Source organism: Apiospora hydei (genome assembly GCF_038363865.1).
Source record: "Apiospora hydei strain CBS 114990 chromosome Unknown utg000006l_segment0_segment0, whole genome shotgun sequence".
Classification (NCBI taxonomy): domain Eukaryota; kingdom Fungi; phylum Ascomycota; class Sordariomycetes; order Amphisphaeriales; family Apiosporaceae; genus Apiospora; species Apiospora hydei.
Genome location: NW_027117365.1, coordinates 2,732,569 through 2,750,776, shown reverse-complemented (window position 1 = coordinate 2,750,776; position 18,208 = coordinate 2,732,569). Strand labels below are relative to the sequence as shown.

At 54.0% G+C, this 18,208-nt stretch overlaps 7 protein-coding genes across 7 annotated transcripts; 4 read left to right on the top strand and 3 right to left on the bottom strand.

Annotated features, from left to right (window-relative positions):
- Nucleotides 1-1,337: 1,337 nt before the first annotated feature.
- On the bottom strand, nucleotides 1,338-2,408 carry PG997_008047 (uncharacterized protein; the record flags this gene model as incomplete). The annotated part of the gene is made up of 3 exons (XM_066812362.1): nucleotides 1,338-1,505; nucleotides 1,584-1,996; nucleotides 2,285-2,408. 3 exons carry the CDS (start codon nucleotides 2,406-2,408, stop codon nucleotides 1,338-1,340), a joined length of 705 nt encoding a protein of 234 aa, XP_066667704.1.
- A 464-nt stretch (nucleotides 2,409-2,872) lies between these two features.
- On the top strand, nucleotides 2,873-4,114 carry PG997_008046 (uncharacterized protein; the record flags this gene model as incomplete). The annotated part of the gene is made up of 1 exon (XM_066812361.1): nucleotides 2,873-4,114. The coding sequence occupies one exon, from the start codon at nucleotides 2,873-2,875 to the stop codon at nucleotides 4,112-4,114; it is 1,242 nt and encodes a 413-aa protein (XP_066667703.1).
- A 589-nt stretch (nucleotides 4,115-4,703) lies between these two features.
- Nucleotides 4,704-6,278, top strand: PG997_008045 (uncharacterized protein; the record flags this gene model as incomplete). The annotated part of the gene is made up of 1 exon (XM_066812360.1): nucleotides 4,704-6,278. One exon carries the CDS (start codon nucleotides 4,704-4,706, stop codon nucleotides 6,276-6,278), a length of 1,575 nt encoding a protein of 524 aa, XP_066667702.1.
- A 432-nt stretch (nucleotides 6,279-6,710) lies between these two features.
- PG997_008044 (FMN-dependent 2-nitropropane dioxygenase) lies at nucleotides 6,711-8,032 on the bottom strand (the record flags this gene model as incomplete). Its single annotated transcript, XM_066812359.1, has 3 exons — nucleotides 6,711-6,819; nucleotides 6,894-7,095; nucleotides 7,297-8,032. 3 exons carry the CDS (start codon nucleotides 8,030-8,032, stop codon nucleotides 6,711-6,713), a joined length of 1,047 nt encoding a protein of 348 aa, XP_066667701.1.
- A 560-nt stretch (nucleotides 8,033-8,592) lies between these two features.
- Nucleotides 8,593-11,544, bottom strand: PG997_008043 (uncharacterized protein; the record flags this gene model as incomplete). Its single annotated transcript, XM_066812358.1, has 5 exons — nucleotides 8,593-9,320; nucleotides 9,371-11,022; nucleotides 11,081-11,166; nucleotides 11,253-11,345; nucleotides 11,506-11,544. 5 exons carry the CDS (start codon nucleotides 11,542-11,544, stop codon nucleotides 8,593-8,595), a joined length of 2,598 nt encoding a protein of 865 aa, XP_066667700.1.
- A 1,186-nt stretch (nucleotides 11,545-12,730) lies between these two features.
- PG997_008042 (uncharacterized protein) lies at nucleotides 12,731-14,169 on the top strand (the record flags this gene model as incomplete). The annotated part of the gene is made up of 5 exons (XM_066812357.1): nucleotides 12,731-12,798; nucleotides 12,891-12,987; nucleotides 13,105-13,935; nucleotides 13,965-14,084; nucleotides 14,137-14,169. The coding sequence occupies 5 exons, from the start codon at nucleotides 12,731-12,733 to the stop codon at nucleotides 14,167-14,169; spliced, it is 1,149 nt and encodes a 382-aa protein (XP_066667699.1).
- A 760-nt stretch (nucleotides 14,170-14,929) lies between these two features.
- On the top strand, nucleotides 14,930-15,946 carry PG997_008041 (uncharacterized protein; the record flags this gene model as incomplete). The annotated part of the gene is made up of 1 exon (XM_066812356.1): nucleotides 14,930-15,946. One exon carries the CDS (start codon nucleotides 14,930-14,932, stop codon nucleotides 15,944-15,946), a length of 1,017 nt encoding a protein of 338 aa, XP_066667698.1.
- Nucleotides 15,947-18,208: the final 2,262 nt, after the last annotated feature.

Below are 18,208 nucleotides of genomic sequence, written 5' to 3'. Positions count from 1 at the left end.
GTTCTGAATGGTACAGATTGGTCTTAACATCAATGCCGATATCGTCGCATTATTAGTCAGTTTATACGTGCAACAGTCAAGATGATACCGTCACATGCCGAGTCCGTCTCGGCATCTGCGATTTGCTTCGCATACTTTCCACCGGTATCAATGCTCCGAAAGCTGCCTTCAATATTGAACTCTACGGAGACGATACCTACCAGGACGGAATATGGTTTCTAATGAATCTTCAAGAATAGGAGACCAATACAATAAGTTCAATGGGATCAGGGCCTCATTATGGAACTGAATACCATGACTCCAATCTGTATTGTTTGGATTTATACACGTTGATTCGAACCAGGTTAAGAAACACCAGGGTACATGAGGATGAGTCCACCACGGGGAATCTGTTCTGGATAGACACAACATTCTACTCGTGCTAGTCACATATTTGAGTACGACTCAATGATTGGCGTTCTATGACACATGGAGTGTATGGCTTTCTCATCGTACCGAGCATTCGTGAAGTTGATACTGCTGCGAGCACCAGTTGACATGCCCCCTTTTTCAAGTGGGCCGACTACTCATCTCGCAGATATTCCTGATCCGTATAACGGAGCGGCTGTAGAAGAGGATGTAGGATTTTGTGGATATATTTTGGCTCTATTTTGAACCGGGGAATCGGATTCGATAGATGTGCTTATATTGATATTGATGGTGGATGTCCTACCTTCTACTGCCACAAGGTCAGGGGTTGATTTGGGTGGCTTTGCGCAGAAGACTATACCAAACTACTGGCATGATCTTAAAGGAACAACTCCCAAGTCATGATCAACCGGATGGATAAAAGGATGACATTTTAATGACAAGTGTACCGCCTAGACATTGCTGTATTGCTCGCTGTTTGCTTCTTCGACAGTTTCGTATGATCACTATACTCAGTTACACTGCACTGCTGTGAGCAAGCTTGCAAAATAGGCAGTCTTTCTTGCTGTCGTTGCTCACTCGTTGCCTAATTCTCCTCTGGGGAATTTCCATTTTCATAATCTAGCAGGCTACGATCAGGGCGTCCAAACTGTGGCATGTATGCTACCATGGGATTGGCATATTTCAGATGGTTTTGAGCAAACTTCAGCACTCAACGCGTCGAAGCGCTGGAAGTACACTTTAGTATAATGGTAGTATCCAGATTTCAATTTCTAGAGGTTGGGGTTCGAATCCCCGAGGTGTCATTATGGGGTTTCCTTTTTGCTTGCTACATATTTTCTTTCGGTGACTGCACATGAAACACCTACCAAGTCTACTGAAATATTTGAAATTTGTATTTTGGTCTGCAAATAACCAAGAGCGGACACCTACTCAACAGGCCTACCAGTCCCTAGCAAGCCGCCGTCCGCAGACACGGCGACGCCGCTCGTGTTGCCGTTTTGCAAGTACAGGAGCGTCTTGATGCGCATGGTCGTGGTGTTGACGAAGTAGACGGTTGGGGCTGTTGGCGCTCCGCAAGGATGCAGATATTGGCCCTGTGAATAAAAACGCAGTCAGCACACAAATTAGACCCCATTCGTAAGATGGGAGAATGCTAGGGGTTGTGCACATACCCAGCCAGATAAGGAATTCGTCATGTAGTAATTCCCCTCACGGTCCATATCAAGATCATTGAGACTGATGAACGGCTGCTCTTCAAGGTTGTTCAGGATAGTCGTCCGCTCCCACGTCGCAGGGTCAATAGTAGCCAAGTACTCGGTCTCATGAGGGCCCCCGTCCGCCACGACGTGGAGCCTGCCCTTGCAATACACGCAGCCGTGCAGATTCCGGGTGGGCGGGTTGGTCCGTATCGTGGTCAAGTTGCTGGTCTTGAGATCTAGCAGATACTGATAGTCATGCTCGCTGTTTCGGCCACCCGGGGCGCCCCATTCTACAGAGAAGAGCTGGGATTTTTCGGGGATGTAGCAAGGGGCTTCGTGGATTTGGAAAGGCAGGACTTGGAGCTGCTCTATCGTCGCGTCGGGCCCTATTATGTCAGAAGCGAGGGTCACATGCAACGAAGCTCGTTTGGTTAATTTTTTGGTTACTGCATCGAACAATAGGAAGATATGCTGCGCTATAGTACCATCATATGGCGGCAACCCTGCTGTTAGAGACTTTGGCTGCTGATGGCGCATCGAACGCTGAGCGGTTGAACTCGACAAACTCGGGATCGTGGTATTCGACTAGAGTCTTTACGATAGATTACCACGAGGCCATAGATTGCTCTGCAGGATCGAGAAATCATGTTACTTGTGATGCTTCGATGGACTACTGAACTTGTACATGAGAGAATCGCGATTAGAATCACGGGTGCCGTTGAGCGCAGCCAGCTGCTCGCGATGCAGTTGTGGCAGGTGCGGGAAACCCCGCCTGCCCACAATGCCAAGCTGCGACATTACGATCAAAGTCTCCGGGGATCTGCATAACCCTTTAGGAAGGAGCGCGCCAATCAGGAGCCAGCTGTAGTCTGGGGTCGAAGTAACGGTGAAGCGTCAGCTGTCAGGGGTCCCCTAACAGACCTGTCGTCAATGACAGCAAGTGACAGCTCTCGTTCTGCCCGCTGTTTTTGCGCCCTTGAAAGCTGAGGTTAGGGCGTGTACCTCTCTGAGCGTCTAAGCGGGCTCCTAACAGTGGATGATTCGTCCACTGGTGGGTGGCTTGGTGGCGTAGCGGCTGCGCCCCACTGAACCCCCCAACTCACCCAACAACGACGTTCATCAGCAGCTTATTAGGCTGCCACCTTGATGAGAGACTCGCAAAACTCCAGGCAATCAACTTGCTCTCGGCTGCCTCATTCATCTCTATATCTTAACGGATTGAACCAATCTCAGGCACCCATTTCATCTTCTGAATCGGCAAGATGGTGATCAGAAAACTTTACGAGCCCGGCATGGCTGACTCTGACTCACCGCCACAGCAAGGCGGCGAGAAGCAGAAGAAGCCTGAGTACTACGGCTCACCCTTGCCACGGATTCCCACGAACCCGGGATCCCCCCGTATCCATCCCATGTCCTCGGGCTCGATAACCGAAGATAAGCCAGCTGATTATCCTTACTCGCCGGACCAGCTGTCTTACCCCTCATACGTGCGAGGCCACTCCTACCAGCAGCCAGCCCCGGCTCCGGTCCCGTCCTCTTACGGCTACGCCGGCCTGCCCACCCAGCCCACCAGCCCGAGTTATGCCACCCAGCAGTATCCCCAGCAGCCAACGTATGCGGAGACCCCGGCAGCCCAACCTGCTTATTCCCCGCAGCCCGTCTACTCCCCGCAGCCTGCGTATCCCCCGCAACCTGTATACTCCCCACAGCCGCCTCAATCTCCGCAGCCTCCATCCCAATACCCCTCTCAACCGGAGTATGCGAGCCCCCCGGCCCCGCCACCGTACAGCAGCAGCGTCTATGGGGATATCCCTGGCGATTTCAAGCAGGAGAAGCCTGCTGCGGACGGATCCATGCCCCCGACCGCCGATGAGGAGCGCGGCCTGATGGGAGCCATGCTAGGCGGCGCGACCGGCGCCTTTGCCGGGCACAAGGTGAACCATGGCTTCCTAGGCGCTTTGGGCGGCGCATATGCCGGCCACAGGCTGGAGGAGGCCTGGAAAGACCAGAAGCAGAACAGTCGACCCACCTCCAGTAGCAGCCAGCAGCAACATCAGCCGCCGCCACCAATGATGATGGCGCCGCCTCAGCCACAGTACGCGGCAGTCCCCGTCCTTGCACCCGCGCCCGTATTTGCACCAGCCCCGGCACGCTCGCCCTCGCCGAAGCCCGAGCCGCCCCAGTTCGGCAACTTTTCCCTCAGCTCGTGGCGGATCAGCATCGACGGCGACTATGACCTGATCGCCGACTGCCGCACCATCAGCGGCCAGCAGAGGTTGTCGTCCATCTCGCTCAACCGCTACTTGACCAACATGGACGGCCATTTCCGGTGGTCCGGCGAGGAGCATGGCAACTTTGGCGCCAGCGCCCGCAATGTGCGCCTCGTTGAGGACGGCCGCTTCCTCGAGGCGGAACTCCGCACCATGGATGGCACTTGGCGATGGGACAGGATCCATCTGGATGAGAGAATCATGAACATTGATGGAGACTTGCAGTTGAATTAGAATAGGACTGTCCTTTAGGGTCTAGATATAGATATAGGCCAAGCTGATGGCACATTCTCTTCGTCAATGCATAGATTTCAAATGAAATGTACCAGCACTCAACTTTAAGCCACCAAGGGGTCGAAGCCTCAATGACTAGAGTGCATCCTCTTGTACTACCCAATCTATTCAGGTGTCCCTATCTTCGGTTACAAGCCTTGATTTTCACGGAGTGAAGACTTATTAATATTGCAGATCTACATATATATTAAGATGGGAGAGACTCGGCGATTTTAGTGGCGCAAGCAAAACTGGTTTTATGATGCGGCTTGCTCTAGTCCCCGATTCGAGTGGCACTTCTCACGTCACACGGCACCCCCAAGGCCGCAACATGCTTCCTTTCAGGGGAATATCCCAGGAATGTCTACATGGCGTACCAGTGGCTTGCTTTGGAGCGGGGTAGTTTGTATCCCGAATGTTACATCATTATCAGAGTGATATAAAGACGGGTGTTCACGATGCATTTTATGTGAACTGCCTGAAACAACCACAAGCATCCAGTAGCCTCCTGATTATCAATCTATCGAGTAAACTCCTTTGCATGATAACCATGTCCGCTACAGCGAACCACCCTTGGACTCTCTCGTCTCCGGGCGTATACACCCAGACGCACGACTCGTTCGCCCAGTTCTTCGCCGACTGGGTGGCCCGCGAGTCGGAGAGCGAGCGGACAAGTCTGATCGTTGTCTCGGTCGTCAAGATACGCGCACGCTTTCGCTCTTCGAGCGATACACATCCCGCCGGCCCTCAAATAAAGGATGATCTGATGCAGATGCGCCTTAAGCAAGCATGGACCGCGATGCGTAACGACCACCCGGGCCTCGCTGTCGAGTTCGGGCCCAACCACAGCACGTACAAGGTCCCGACCCAGAAGGACGACTTGGTCGCTTGGCTGGACGCCACGTTCCTGGTCCACCCCGGTCTCGACGCGAGAGGACTCACTCGCTCGCTCAAGCGCGAAGCCCAGCCCCGTCTGCATTGGTTGCCCAAGACGGGCGAAGTGGTGCTCACGATGCACCACTGCTACGCCGACGCGCGCAGCACGTGGGTCTTCTGGGACGCCCTCCTCGAGAAGGTCGTCAAGGGAGCCAGCCCTGCCATGTTAGATCTTGAGAAATCAACAAAACCCCCAAACCTACCCCCATCGCGTGACGATCTACTCGGTCTCCCCTCGTGGCCCAGTATCCAGGGCTGGCTGAAGGCCCACGACCTGCTCGTGTCCGCGATGAAGCTAGACCTGGTGCTATTGCCGCCTAGCACGACCATCCCGGCGGCGGGCGAGTCTAAGGACTGGCTCTCTGGACCGGGCGACTTTGTTCGCCATTCTATCTCGGAGAGTCGGACTGCTGCCGTCGTGGCCGGCTGCAAAGCCAGAGGCATCACCGTCGCTGCAGCGTTCTACGCGGCGCTCGCGAGCGCCACCCGCGCCCTCCAAGAAACTGAGCGAGCCGGTAGTGGGGGAAGCCACGCCGTCACCTTTCATCACTTTGACGTGCGGCCGTGGCTACAGGCCACAGGCAACACCAATCGCGTTGGACTCGGGGTGGACTACCACGTCATTATACCTTTTGCCCTGGGTATGATAATCCCATCACCGGTTGGGGCTGCAGAAACAAAGGGAGAAGAAACTGTTCAGGAGAGATCGTTGGATGAGCTGGCACATGACATGAACGAGTTCTTCCAGACCACCAGGCACGAATTCGGACAGGACCCGACCGGCCTGGATGCTCTGACGCACTACGTCCATTCCATGTTCGTACCGTCGACCCCGGCCCCGAGCGCGCCCATCTTTTCGAGCTTGGGGGTGGCAGAGCACTTTATCCGAAGATCCTTTTCTGGGAGAGAAGAGGGAGAAGAGGTTTGTCTCCACGAAAGCCATGGCTGCGAGGGAGAAGAAGAGGAGAGCTTCCGCAGCAGCCGGGGCCCGACGTTGGAACTGGAGGTGGAAGATACCTACGTCATGACGCTGGGAGCGAAGCTCATGAACTGTGTGATACTCCACACATTCAGGGGCAGGATTTGGGCTCTCAGCGGTTTTGACGAATCGTACTTCCGAGATAGTGTATTGGAAGGCCTACTGGCTGGGACATTCGAGAAGCTTTTGGCGTGGCTGGACGTAGAATAGCCACAATAGGACGTTATTTTCGGATCATTGCGCTCGTAGACGGAGATGTTCCTTACTATATAACGCGGACAGGATCCGTTGTCCCATTTGTCTTCGTTCTTTGCGAGCAGTTATGCATCCTCCAATGCCCATAACTACATCCCATTAGGCAACAACGTTACTTTCTTTTATCAGGGCCAGGTAGCTTCACATTAATCCAACCTTTCACCACCCAACTCCCAACCAAGAAAGCTATTATTGGCAATGGAGACAAACCTACCACTGATAAACATGCTCCCACAACATGGTAGAGTTTCCAGTCATGTAAATACGTTACCTCACAAGGTTTCCCCCTATTTGACAAGCCTCGGCGCACAGTATGCAGTCATCCCTTAAACAGCGAGAGTGCTGCTCCCGACCATATCATACGACACTGTCCAGATTATGGATCATCTAGAAGTTGGCCTTCAGCTTTGCAATGACAGCCAAAGCCTCAGCCCGCACTTCGTGGACGATCTCGCCAGCCGGCTGAGACTTGTTTGCCAGGCCAACTCCCGTGCCCCTGAGTAGCGAATATGTTAGACACTCTAGTCTTCCAGAGATAGGGTAGATATTAAGGTACGATCTCGGACTTACGCAAATGTGATCATTCGTTTTTCATCGCCCTCGGACATTGCATTCTTGAATGCTCCGTGCACTTGTTCAATGGATACACCATTCGCAATGTCCTCAAGACCCGAGTGCAATATCGTTCTGCCAGCATAGAGATTGGACCACGTAGGATAGCCCATGATGGCGTCGTTGACAGAGGACCTAATAATATGTTCAGCTCCGGTAACTAGGTAAAAGGGCAAGTTTTTCAGGAGTGTACCGTGCCGTGGTCGCGCCGCCGTCGCTTGTGCTTAATATAGCGTTCCGCACAAACGAGCTGGAATCTGCCTCGGGGCAGGCCATGAACTATCATCATCATCGTTTCAGTAAAATCCGCCGCTTACTGGGCACAATCTCGAAGCAGCTTCTTAGCTTCTGCCAGACTTACCCGAGTCCCCATCGCCACCCCATCCGCCCCCAACGCCAACGCCGCCGCAACCCCCCTCCCATCCACCACACCTCCCGCCGCCACCACCGCGACCTCTCTCCTCTCTCCCCTCCCTGAACTCCCCCTCCCCGCGCAGCGCATCCACAATCTCCGGCACCAGCGTCACCACGCTCGCCGCCGCCGCAAACTGGTGTCCCCCCGCATCGCTCCCCTGCGCCACCACCACATCAGCGCCCTGCCGGACCACCTCCCGCGCCGCCTCGACGGTGCCGACCTGGACAAAGACCTTGATCCCCCACCCCGCGCCCGCCTCGCGGAACAGCTCGATAAGCGGCCCGTACCCCGCCGGCTCCGAACCGAAGAGCCAGACGAAGGCGGGGCGGTGCCTGCGGATAATCGGCAGGGCATTGGCGCGGTAAGCCTCGGGCGTGGCGAGGAGCGTGAGGAATCCCACCCCAATCGGCAGCGAGGCAAGGCTTCCATCGCCCCCGGTCGAGTCGCTGCTGCGGTCGCTTTCGTCGAGTATCCGGCCCGCGATCGCGAGTTGCTCGTCCAATGCGGCCAGGTGCGGCGACGTCGCGCTCGGGTCCATGCCCGCGGGGACCATGCCGAGCCCGCCGGCCTTGGTCACGGCCGCCGCTAGCGCCCCGTTCGCGACGGTGAACATCGGGGCGCTAATGACCAAGGGGCGTTCCGCGGTGGGAAACCACTTGTGGAGTAAGTTCCCGGAGGCCATGATTGATTGATACGAAAGATGTTGTCGAGGGGTTCGATACTTGACTCGTGTGCTATTGGTTTGTCGCTTACTGAGTAGGTTGGGGAATTGTTTGAACACCGGGTGAGATTTGACGCTTTATCGTCGACCCCGCAAGTAGGATATCGCTAGCTATATATATCGTCTCACCTAAGCGGGTGATTGTAACCAGCAGATTTGGGACATATACACACGTCGCCAAGTCAGTGGCAACCAATAGAACTCGTGCTTGGGAGGTGGAGAAGTGACTTGTTTTCACGGGGCTATTCGGACGTAGCGATTTCACACAATCAGATTCCTGGTATGGATGCAATTCCCTATACTACTACGTACGCTGAATCTCCCTCATCGATGAATGGACATAGAAAACAACAGAGACAAATGAACAAGAGAATAAACAAACAGATCTTCGATGCGATCTTTCTCCCCTGTACACTTACAGGTATGTACAGTTGAACTCCTCTCCCTTTTTGCAAGAAGCCAATCCATAAACTCATAGTGGCTCACGCCACGCTGGGCAAACCTACGCCCTTGGATATCACTCACTGGCTCAGCGACTCGTACTTGCCACTGACAAGCTTCCTTACTGCCGGAACATCATGCCATTGCTCATCGGACGTCGAAGTAGTCTCCCCAACGTCCGCGAATGGGTCGTCGTCGTTCAACTCGACTTCCTTGCCCTTGCTCTCCTCCAGTCGGGACACGGTAATGTCCGCGATGTCCTGGGTCAGGGTTGTTTCGGTAATGTATTCCCATCGGGCTTCAACCGTGCCCGGCTGAGGCTCGATTCCGCCCTCGCCCACGATACGGGCCACTAGCTTTTGCCAATCTTGGGATGCACTCAGTGCGAGGTCGCCGAGTCGCCAATAGACCAGGTGCTTATCCTTCAGATGCGTACCCGCAGGCTTAGTTTGAGCACCCGAGGCTCTACCTTCGTAGGTCGCATAGATAACTACATTGTGCAGCGTAACCGTCTCGTTGGACGCGAACTTGAAGGCCGGATTGAGCTTGTATTGAAGAAGCAGTCCAAGCTTATCGCCTTGGGGCTTCCAAGCTTGGCTGACGATCAACGGGGCATGATCCAGGGGAGGGTTCGCTTCTTCGACATGTAGGCGGTAAGAGAAGCCAACAGTAGGTTGACTAGGCCGAAGGTGTGAAAGATCGAGCGTGAAGTGATCCGGTTGGTCGGGCGCGGTATTCGTAACAAAGATGCGGTTCGGGCCAATCGACTCCAGGGCAGGGAAGTTGTTGATCCGGATAGTTTGATGAGCTGTATGGTCAGTCTCACGATGCAACTGGATCGTGTGGAAATATGCTTACTAGGAGCGTTCGCTGCGCCCTCCGGGTTGTATGAGAACGCGATCTCTCCACTAATTTTGGTGGATTTGATGTTGCCACGTTCAAAAGTCGCGGATACGGTTTCCATGAATGACGAGCAAAGGCCAGGCTCGTGCAGATCAGGATGCTTAAAGTGAGCATGGTTGCCCAGGGAGTTCGAGGACCGAATGGATTGCGTGTCCGAAGTTCCGGTGACACTGGGCTCTGACACCAGTGCCGAGGTTGTGGCAGGCTTCGAGAAGGCCAATGGGAGACTTGGCGTGGGCGGGAACGGGTTGCTTGCTGAGGAACCCTCGGAAACAGGTGCGGGCACGTATATGGTGTTTCTAACATCTCTGCGGCCGCGGATGGTACCGGTCTTGCGAGCCGGCATCCCCAAGGCGGAGAGCGAATTCGTGAACTTGGAAAGAGCAGCCTCCCGCTCCTCCGGATCCTCCTCGGCGACCGGCTCTTTTTGGATGTTCAACTTGAAGGCCGGCTCGCTCTCGTCGCCGGCTGCTTCCTTCTCGGCTTCTGATATCGGGTCATGTCGCGTGGGTGGTATGGTGAAGCCTTCTGCATCCTTCATGGCTTCCATCTGTGCTGGTGGTGGGCCGGGTGGGGGAGAGACATCGTTCACGTCCATCGCGGCATTGGCATTCGTGCCATTGAGATGGGACGGCTCCAGCTGACTGGATGCTCTCTCAGCTGTAGCATCGCCGCCCACACCATTCGCGCCCTCATGGCTGGCTTTTCCGTTTGTCTCCGGCGCTTTGGCCGACTCTTCTGTGAGATCAGGGCGCTCTATGAGGGAGGAAAGCCTGTTGTGGGACTCGTTCAGATTGCTCGAAGATGCCCTAGGCGATATGCCGTGGGCGCTCTTCGAGGTCCTCGAAAATGCCCCCTTGGGAGGGGAGAGTTGACCGAACCCGCCGTGGACGCTTTGTCGCCGCCTGCCCAGCATGGTACCAATGCGACTACGGAGCTTGTTCTCGCTACCTCTGTCCTCCTTTTGACCCGAGTGAACACTTCTGTTATCTTCGGGAGTTTGAGGGACCGGCGGGATGGGCGGCGGTGCAGGAGACGACGAAGGAGGAGGACCGACAGTCGATGCTTGCCGAGACATAGTCGATCGTTTTTCTAGTTTCGGTCGGCCGGCCGTGGTTTTTGCGACAAATGCCTGGATCTCGTTGGCCGTGTTGAAGTCCAGCAGGCTATTGAGGACCGATTCGGCTTCGGACTGTTGTTGCTGTGCCTGCTCCCCCTCGTAAGTGCCGTATTGGGTCAGGACATCGCGAAGCTGGTTTAGGCGTGTCTCGTCGAGTGCCTGCAATGATTCGAAAATGAACGGGGCCTGCGACTCCCACTGGTTGGTGGCGGACTCGAGCCTGGAGGCAGCCTGGTCCATCTTGGCCGCACTGGTCTTGCCGGCTTTCTTAGCAACCGACTCGGACTTCTTTTGCGCATCGTCCAGCTCCTTTGCCATGTTCTGCAGGTTGCCCTGTATTGTCGTAATGTTTTGCATTTCCTTCTTCGCGTGGAAGTTCCGCAGTGGCACCTCGACGTCCTTTTCGACCTTGGCGGCGAAAAGATGATGTGACATGGCGATCGCTTCGGTGGAGAGCATGATTTTGTCCCATTGTGTTTGAAATGTGCTATACCAACATGTCAGCTAAAGACACGCTTGCGCTGGATGGAGGTGAGCAGGCGTACCCTAATTCGGACTGCGCGTTGGGGACCCTAAATTGGGTGAGTTTCCGCATGGCTTGGACATATTGCTCCTCGACCTTGCGACGTTCCTGTAGGGGGGTAATGATTCAGCGACTCGTCTCTAAACAGCTGCAGAAGCAGGTGGCCCTGGAAGCAGTGGCGGGTTCGGTCGTACCTGTAACCAGTCGGCAATCTCTATGTTGACCTTGGATATGCGCTTCACTCGATCGTTGAGGGCCTGGACGGCCTGAAGGGGCTGGAGGTTGTCCTGTGGTCATGGTAATCACGCCTGGTCAGTAAAAGTGGTTGCGGCAGTTTGCAGCAGCAGCATGACAGGATTGGCTTGAGCGGGATCGCTGTAGTGACCCGATCGCGACGAATTGACCCAACGGCCGAGCAAGATTGGATGGAAGCAATGCGCGACTTACCAGCATAGCCGGGTACTCTACTCTCATGGAGTCATCCATTGCGACGGTGGTAGGTAGTTCAGCTGGACAGTCATGTAAACACCAGGCGGGCTACGTAGCAGAAGCAAATGGTGCAAAGAGAGGCATAGAGATGGAGATGCGCCGGTGGATGGAAATGTGCAGGTAGAGAATGGAAGTTGAGGACGCGAGATGCGATGGTTGTTTCATCAGATGGATCAACGAAGCGACGGGTGCCGTTGTCACATCCCAGCCAGCCTTGATTTGACAACAACTGTGACGCTGCTTGCTCGCTCTCTCTCCTTCGGCGACGATGGAAATAGATGGAGCTGGCATGCCCCCGGCCGCGGTGCCCACTCTTGGCTGGTACCTCCAGGTCTGTCCAGGTTGCAGGGGCTATTATTGGACCGCAATTGAACATGCGATTGAATGGGCCAGAATGGGCACCTGACGCGGCACTCACTCAGTAGTAGTCCTCACCCTCTGCCAAATCTAATCTACTTTTTTAGTGGTGACGCCAATGCTGACAATTAATTTGAACCCTTTGCTTTCAGGCCAATCGCTCCCATCGCAATCTGATTCACCAGAGACATTCATGAACGTCCTTTCATTCGTGAACAGCCCCTCTCTCACGTCGTTGAGCCTTGCAGAGGAACGGCAAACACGACCACTGGATCGAAAAAAGCTTAGGTTCAAGAGCCACTTTCGCCCAATCGGTAATGCGACGCTCCAAATGAAGCAAAGGATGGAGCCGAGGCTGACATCGAAACTGCACCGCTACGTTTAGCGTGCACTGTTCGGGCGCTCTCATTCATGCAGCAGCGTGGGCAAACATCCATTTGATCGGCTGAATCCCGAACGAACTGGCGGTCACAACCTGAGTAACCTGTCTCCATCATGACGTTGTGAAACATGGCAGATGGAACATATGGATGCTATGTACCTATGCTATGCAGGATAACCACTGTATGTAGGCATCGCACCGCAACAACAAGGCTGTCCTCTGTCCCCATCAGCAAAGGCCCCAACTAATGTTCTGTCGTCTGATGTGCGGGTACCTTAACTGGGCGTCCTTTGGCCAAACCCCGGAAACCTAGAATTATTAGAGGCACTCCGTTACAGGCCTCGTAGAATTGACGCCCAACATTGTAACCTAGGGCGGAAAGGAGATAAGGTATTTGGCCCGTCATCCATCGCCAAAACAACCTGGGAGATTGAGATATTGGCCATGTCGTCCGAGCACGACTGGCGCAGTACTGTGTCCTCATTGGATCGTTACGAGAACATCCAGAAAATGTAAGTCATCCTTGGGATGCAGCATCTCAAAAACACGTTAACCTAGCATGGCATCATGCTGCATGAGAGCTCACTCTCACCCCGCACCGTAGAAAAACCGCGATTGAGACATCAGATCCCGCCCACACATCTGCGCAGAAGGAAGCTTTTTCGAAGGAAAACGAAGCCTACAAGAACTCGTCTTCTATAGTAAGTCGTTCTAGGCGTCGACACTATTGACTATATCCAACCGTTCTCTGCCCATTTCTGCCCAAGGCTAGACGCGCAGCTGTGGGCCGTTTCAATAGACTAACTAACCCTGAACAGGAGGAATACAATGCGATCTGCTCTGCCCCTTCCTCAGATCAACAACAACCTCCAGCCTCGCCGCCATTTCACCAAGGCCTAGGCGAACAAGAGAACCAGGATGTTGCATCGTCGCCGGGCATCACCATCGGACCATACCACGACTGCCACCATGTGGCGGGCGGAGTGACGGCCGAGGTGTACAGGGCTCAGGCCCGAGCGCTCAAGGTAATCACCGAGACGAGAGACATCGCGCCGCACGACCCATTCCGCGAGGCCAAGATCCTCGCCACGCTGAGCCAGACCTCTCACGTGGTCCCGCTGCTCGAGACGTTCCGAGACCAAGAACAGCGGTTCGTGCTGGTCTTCCCCTACATGCCGCTGACGCTCGAGTCGCTGCTGGCCCGCCGCGAACCCGTGACCCGAGCGCAGACGCGGCGGATCTTTGGGGACCTCTTCGGCGCCCTGCAGCATCTGCACGCGCAGGGCATCATCCACCGCGACGTGAAGCCGTCCGCCGTACTGCTCGAGCCGCCCGACGGGCCCGCATACCTGTCCGACTTCGGCACCGCCTGGCACCCGGAGCTGTCCGTCGTCACGGAGCCGTCCGACGGCAAGATCCTCGACATCGGCACGGGACCCTACCGCGCGCCCGAGGTGCTCTTCGGCGACAAGTCGTACGGGCCTCCCGTCGACATGTGGGGTGCGGGCGCGATGCTGGCCGAGTGCTGCCGCGAGCCGCCGCGCCCCCTCTTCGAGTCCCGCGCCGTGCACGAGGACGGCAACCAACTCGGCCTCATCCTCAGCATCTTCCAGACCATGGGCAGCCCGACGCGCGAGTCCTGGCCCGAGGCCGCGCGCTTCCGGACGCCCCCTTCGAGATGTACCGCGCCTTTGATGTGCGCGAGTGGCCCGAGATCCTGCCCGATGTCGAGCCTCCGTTCCGCGACCTGGTCGCCGCACTGGTCAAGTACGACAGTAGCAGGGCCACCGCCTCGGACGTGAGTTTCGCTTACCCAAATTGACCCGGCCGATGGCTAACTTGCATTGCAGGCCCTCGAATTTCTCAGCTTGAGATGTGATTGAAGTGCCATTGTGCTGTCGTATCACCAATTGGCCACTTCGCCACCTCCCAGGAAGGGCTCAGCTTACTTTCTTACATGTCGCCTCTTTTTCAATCCGGGTGCACGAATGTCACTCGGCCTAACTTTGGACTATCTTGGGTATGAGGCAGCGAACCTTGCGCATTGCGACCCATGGGGTGGCGAAACTGTAATCGTAGCGATAATAAGATTGGCTGCCTGTGCTCAGCGAGCAGTGATGCATCTCATATCGTTATTGATCCGTATGCCAAACCATTCAATTCTCAAGATGGATTTTATTATTCCAATGCATTATTCCAATGCGATGTTGATATGGCATAATGGATCTGCTCCCGTCCTATTTGTCAAGGCTGTTTTTACTGCTAAATCACCTCGCAGAATGAAAACAAGCCGTACCCAGTTGAAGACGGTAAACTGTAATCTGTTATTTTCATGAGGCACTGGAGACGCCGAGGCCACTCCAGGTATCTCCGCTGCCATAAGTTTCTTTCGGCATCTGAACGTTCTGCTTTTTACATGAAAACGGTGGCCCAAGTCGGTCTTCAATTCTTTTCCCCCGAGTTTACTACCTAAAAACTACACCCATAATTGAGCAAGGAAAATTCCCACACAACTCGATCACAACCCGTTCTGTCGCGTCTGCTCAGTCCTTCACTGCAGACCAAAGAAGTATTCTGGAGACATTTTAGTATCCAAAACACCAGTTCTAGATTACCCTTCCCCAATATTTGATCATCACCACAATGGATATCCAGCCTCCTACCGATGTCAATGCCTCCAACTGGCCTTACAAAACGCTTACCCGCACAGGATCATCGAGCTCTCCCCAGTCGTCGATACCCAAGCAATTCCTCCAAAACAGGTTGTGGAACTGTGACTTACTGATGCAATATGCTCCCGACTGCGCCTTTGTCGGATGCCGGGTCGTCGGATTAGACGACCAACTGCCCAGACAAATTGGAGTCGTTTACCTTCCCGAGCTGTCCACCGTCGGAAGCACCGCGACGCTAAACGCTGGTGTTAAGCGGATGGCCGACAGGCTCGACGGCTGCCAGGTGACAACCTTGAGCACCACAAAACGAGAAGACGGTGGCGAGAAAAAGCCCTTGACAAGGCCGTTTTACTTCGGCCAAAAATTCCGCATAGACGCATCCGAGGTAGAACCCCGACTTGAAGATCTGCTATCGAAATGGAAAGCCGAGAGCGGCAAGAAGTTCTTGGTTCTGGTGGGCTTCAATCTCACTAGGGACCTGTGCAAGTTGATGTCACGGTGGCCGGCAGCACTGAACTGCTTCGACGGCTGGGTGGACTCCCGGGAGCTTGCCGTGGAGAAGGTCGACGTTCGAGGACTCGACGGTTATCACATGGACAAAACACCAAGCCTTCGCACCTACATGGTCGGCCTGTATCAGTATGATGACCGACGCGCCAAGAAGCAGGCCCCTGCCGCCACAGACGCCATGAGGGCAATGATGCTTTTGCTGGTCGTTTGGAAGGCGTGTCGTGAGGGGACGACCCCGTCTTTCCATACCACATATTATCTTCCACCGAAACGAGAAAGGGGCAAAAAGCAGAAGAGGATGGAAAAGACTGCCAAGAAGGAGGCAAAGGCTGCCTTCAAGCAGGCTACTTTGCAAGAGGAGGCTTCTGGGTCCGAGGCGGTGGAAGCTTTCGACACTGGGTGTCTTTTCGAGAGTACACCAGAAGGTGTTTCTGATCATCTGGTGAGCTGCTCAGAGGATACGGAACACGAATACTAGCTCCAAAACTCCGTTTCAGGGAATTAGCAATAACCGGTGTCAGGGCCGGGACATTCACAGTAGATGTGGCATTTGGGAATACGTAACACTTAATTGAGCCAATCGAGGACTGTACAAAATCATGTTGACAGACCAACCAAGGGCTACATGTAATTAGGCGTACCTAAGCCAGGCTGCTGTACGTGCCTCCCGTGCTGGTTACTTTGAAACCCACACGACATTGAGACCAGCACATCGCGCCTTCCTGCCTTCCTGCCTTCCTTCACCAACCCGTCATACTACAACCATGACCACAACCACAACCACAACCACACCACGCCCCTTCAAGCCACCTCTGGCACATACAGCCACGCCTCCCAACAATGCCCGCATCGATGCTATTTAAAAACATCTTGTCGTCGTTTTCCGGCAACCAAATCTCAAGGGGTCCAGGTGTTGTGGTCGCATTGCTAGCGCACTCAGAGCGCAAGGGGCCGGGTTCGAATCCCGGGGTCTCCAGTCCATGTTCTCTTTTTGCAAGATCTTGCCCTGCTTTTTATTCTGATCATGTAGAGAGTGGACAGAACCCTTTTTGGTATTGGATTGACAAATTGTCGTAGATATGTTAGGGTATTTCCTCAAATATTAACTGCGGATTTGGGACGCATATTATGCTGTGGTCGAGCATATGCGCACGGCAATGATTCTATGAAACAGTTTATCTAATTACAAATGCTTTAGTTCGCCCATTCCGTGCTCGTTTGCATTGTGCAAGGCACGTCGAATGCCTACTTCGTTACTGCCTCCTCCGAAGTATTTACTTCTCCAAAACTCGCCTTCAATCAAATATATTCGCAATATATACCTGTTTCACGTGCTTCATAAAGTGTTTAAATACCCGAAAAGCAATTGCGCAGTGATTAGTCTGAGTTGCTTTTGCGTTCCAGGCTCCAACTTCCTGTTGCCAACGCCGTCTTATACCGCTGATTTTGGACAAACGCTTTCACCAAAACTAGTCGGTCACGATGGCATTTCGATGTCGACAGGCCCTGGTAATATTGTATTCCCAGACTGACCAATTCGAAGAATAGTCATATGGAAACATCAACTGGCCATTGAAATGTCGAGGTTTGCCCGATTGGCAAGATAACTGGTTCGAGGCACAGTACAGCCATTGAGACCCGTTCCGGACTTGCAAAACAATGCAGACTAAAACTGTGTATCTTCATCAAAGCCTGGGAACAGTCACCAATTCAACATTTTCTTAGCCGTCCACCTGGTAAGGGGTCAGGCAGATTGAGAAGGCTCCTTATCCAGCTAAGGTAATGTATCTTGTCAATCTGGGGTTGGGGGAAGGCTGGGAGGCTTCCAGGAAACGTTGCATCCCTATCATGGATGGTTCAATGAGTTTGTCCCAACTGAATAGGGGTTGTGATACGTACTGCGACGCCACATGTGTGGCGCACAATGTGGCTGGTAGTCATAGCAACCAGCTCATGACGGCTGTCGTCGTTGTACTTCCCCTGAGTCGCAGTGTCGAAACCGCTCAATCAACTCTCACGAGCCCCCTGTGCGGCTCATGACTTCCGACGTCTGGCCGCCGCTTGGAACCATACCGCGCCTTCATGCCATTGGGCGTAATACTGTGTATCGTTTCTCGGAATTCAGCGATAACGGCTGGCGGTAAATGCCGCGCTTGCTTGTTCAATCCTACAGGCAAGTGTACAGGGCTGCGAACCGCAGGAACCCTTCCTACCCCTTTTTCGTCCCAGCCCCCTCAGCATAAATGATAAGCTTCTAGCGATCAGACCGTCACTACGTAGGAGGCGAAAATGAAGAACAATCCTCAGGCATCGAAAAACCAGATGACACTGGGGTTAGAATAATAAGGCTCCTTCATCTCAGTCAAAAGTCAGTCTGAGCGAAAGCTAACTTTGCTATTTGACAGGTGTGACTTGGACTTGGCTTACCCGTACAAGGCACCGCCAGCAATCTGCACGGCCTTAGGCCTGCGACATCTCTGGAAACCCGAGCTGCGAACGAGGAATAAGAATGTATTTGGTTTGCGTATCACACAGACCCGCATTCGACGTCTCCCTGAAATACTACATAACGCAATTTCCGAATCTCTTCCTCTTACTGGGTTGACCTTGTATAAATTGAAAACCAGAATTGCATCTCTCTTTTTCTTGAACTCCCCTTTCCCGGTACTGTCGTTAGTAATAGGAATGATCCAACCCGCGCATGATATCACACTGCTCTCGAGGCATGACGTAGCTGCAT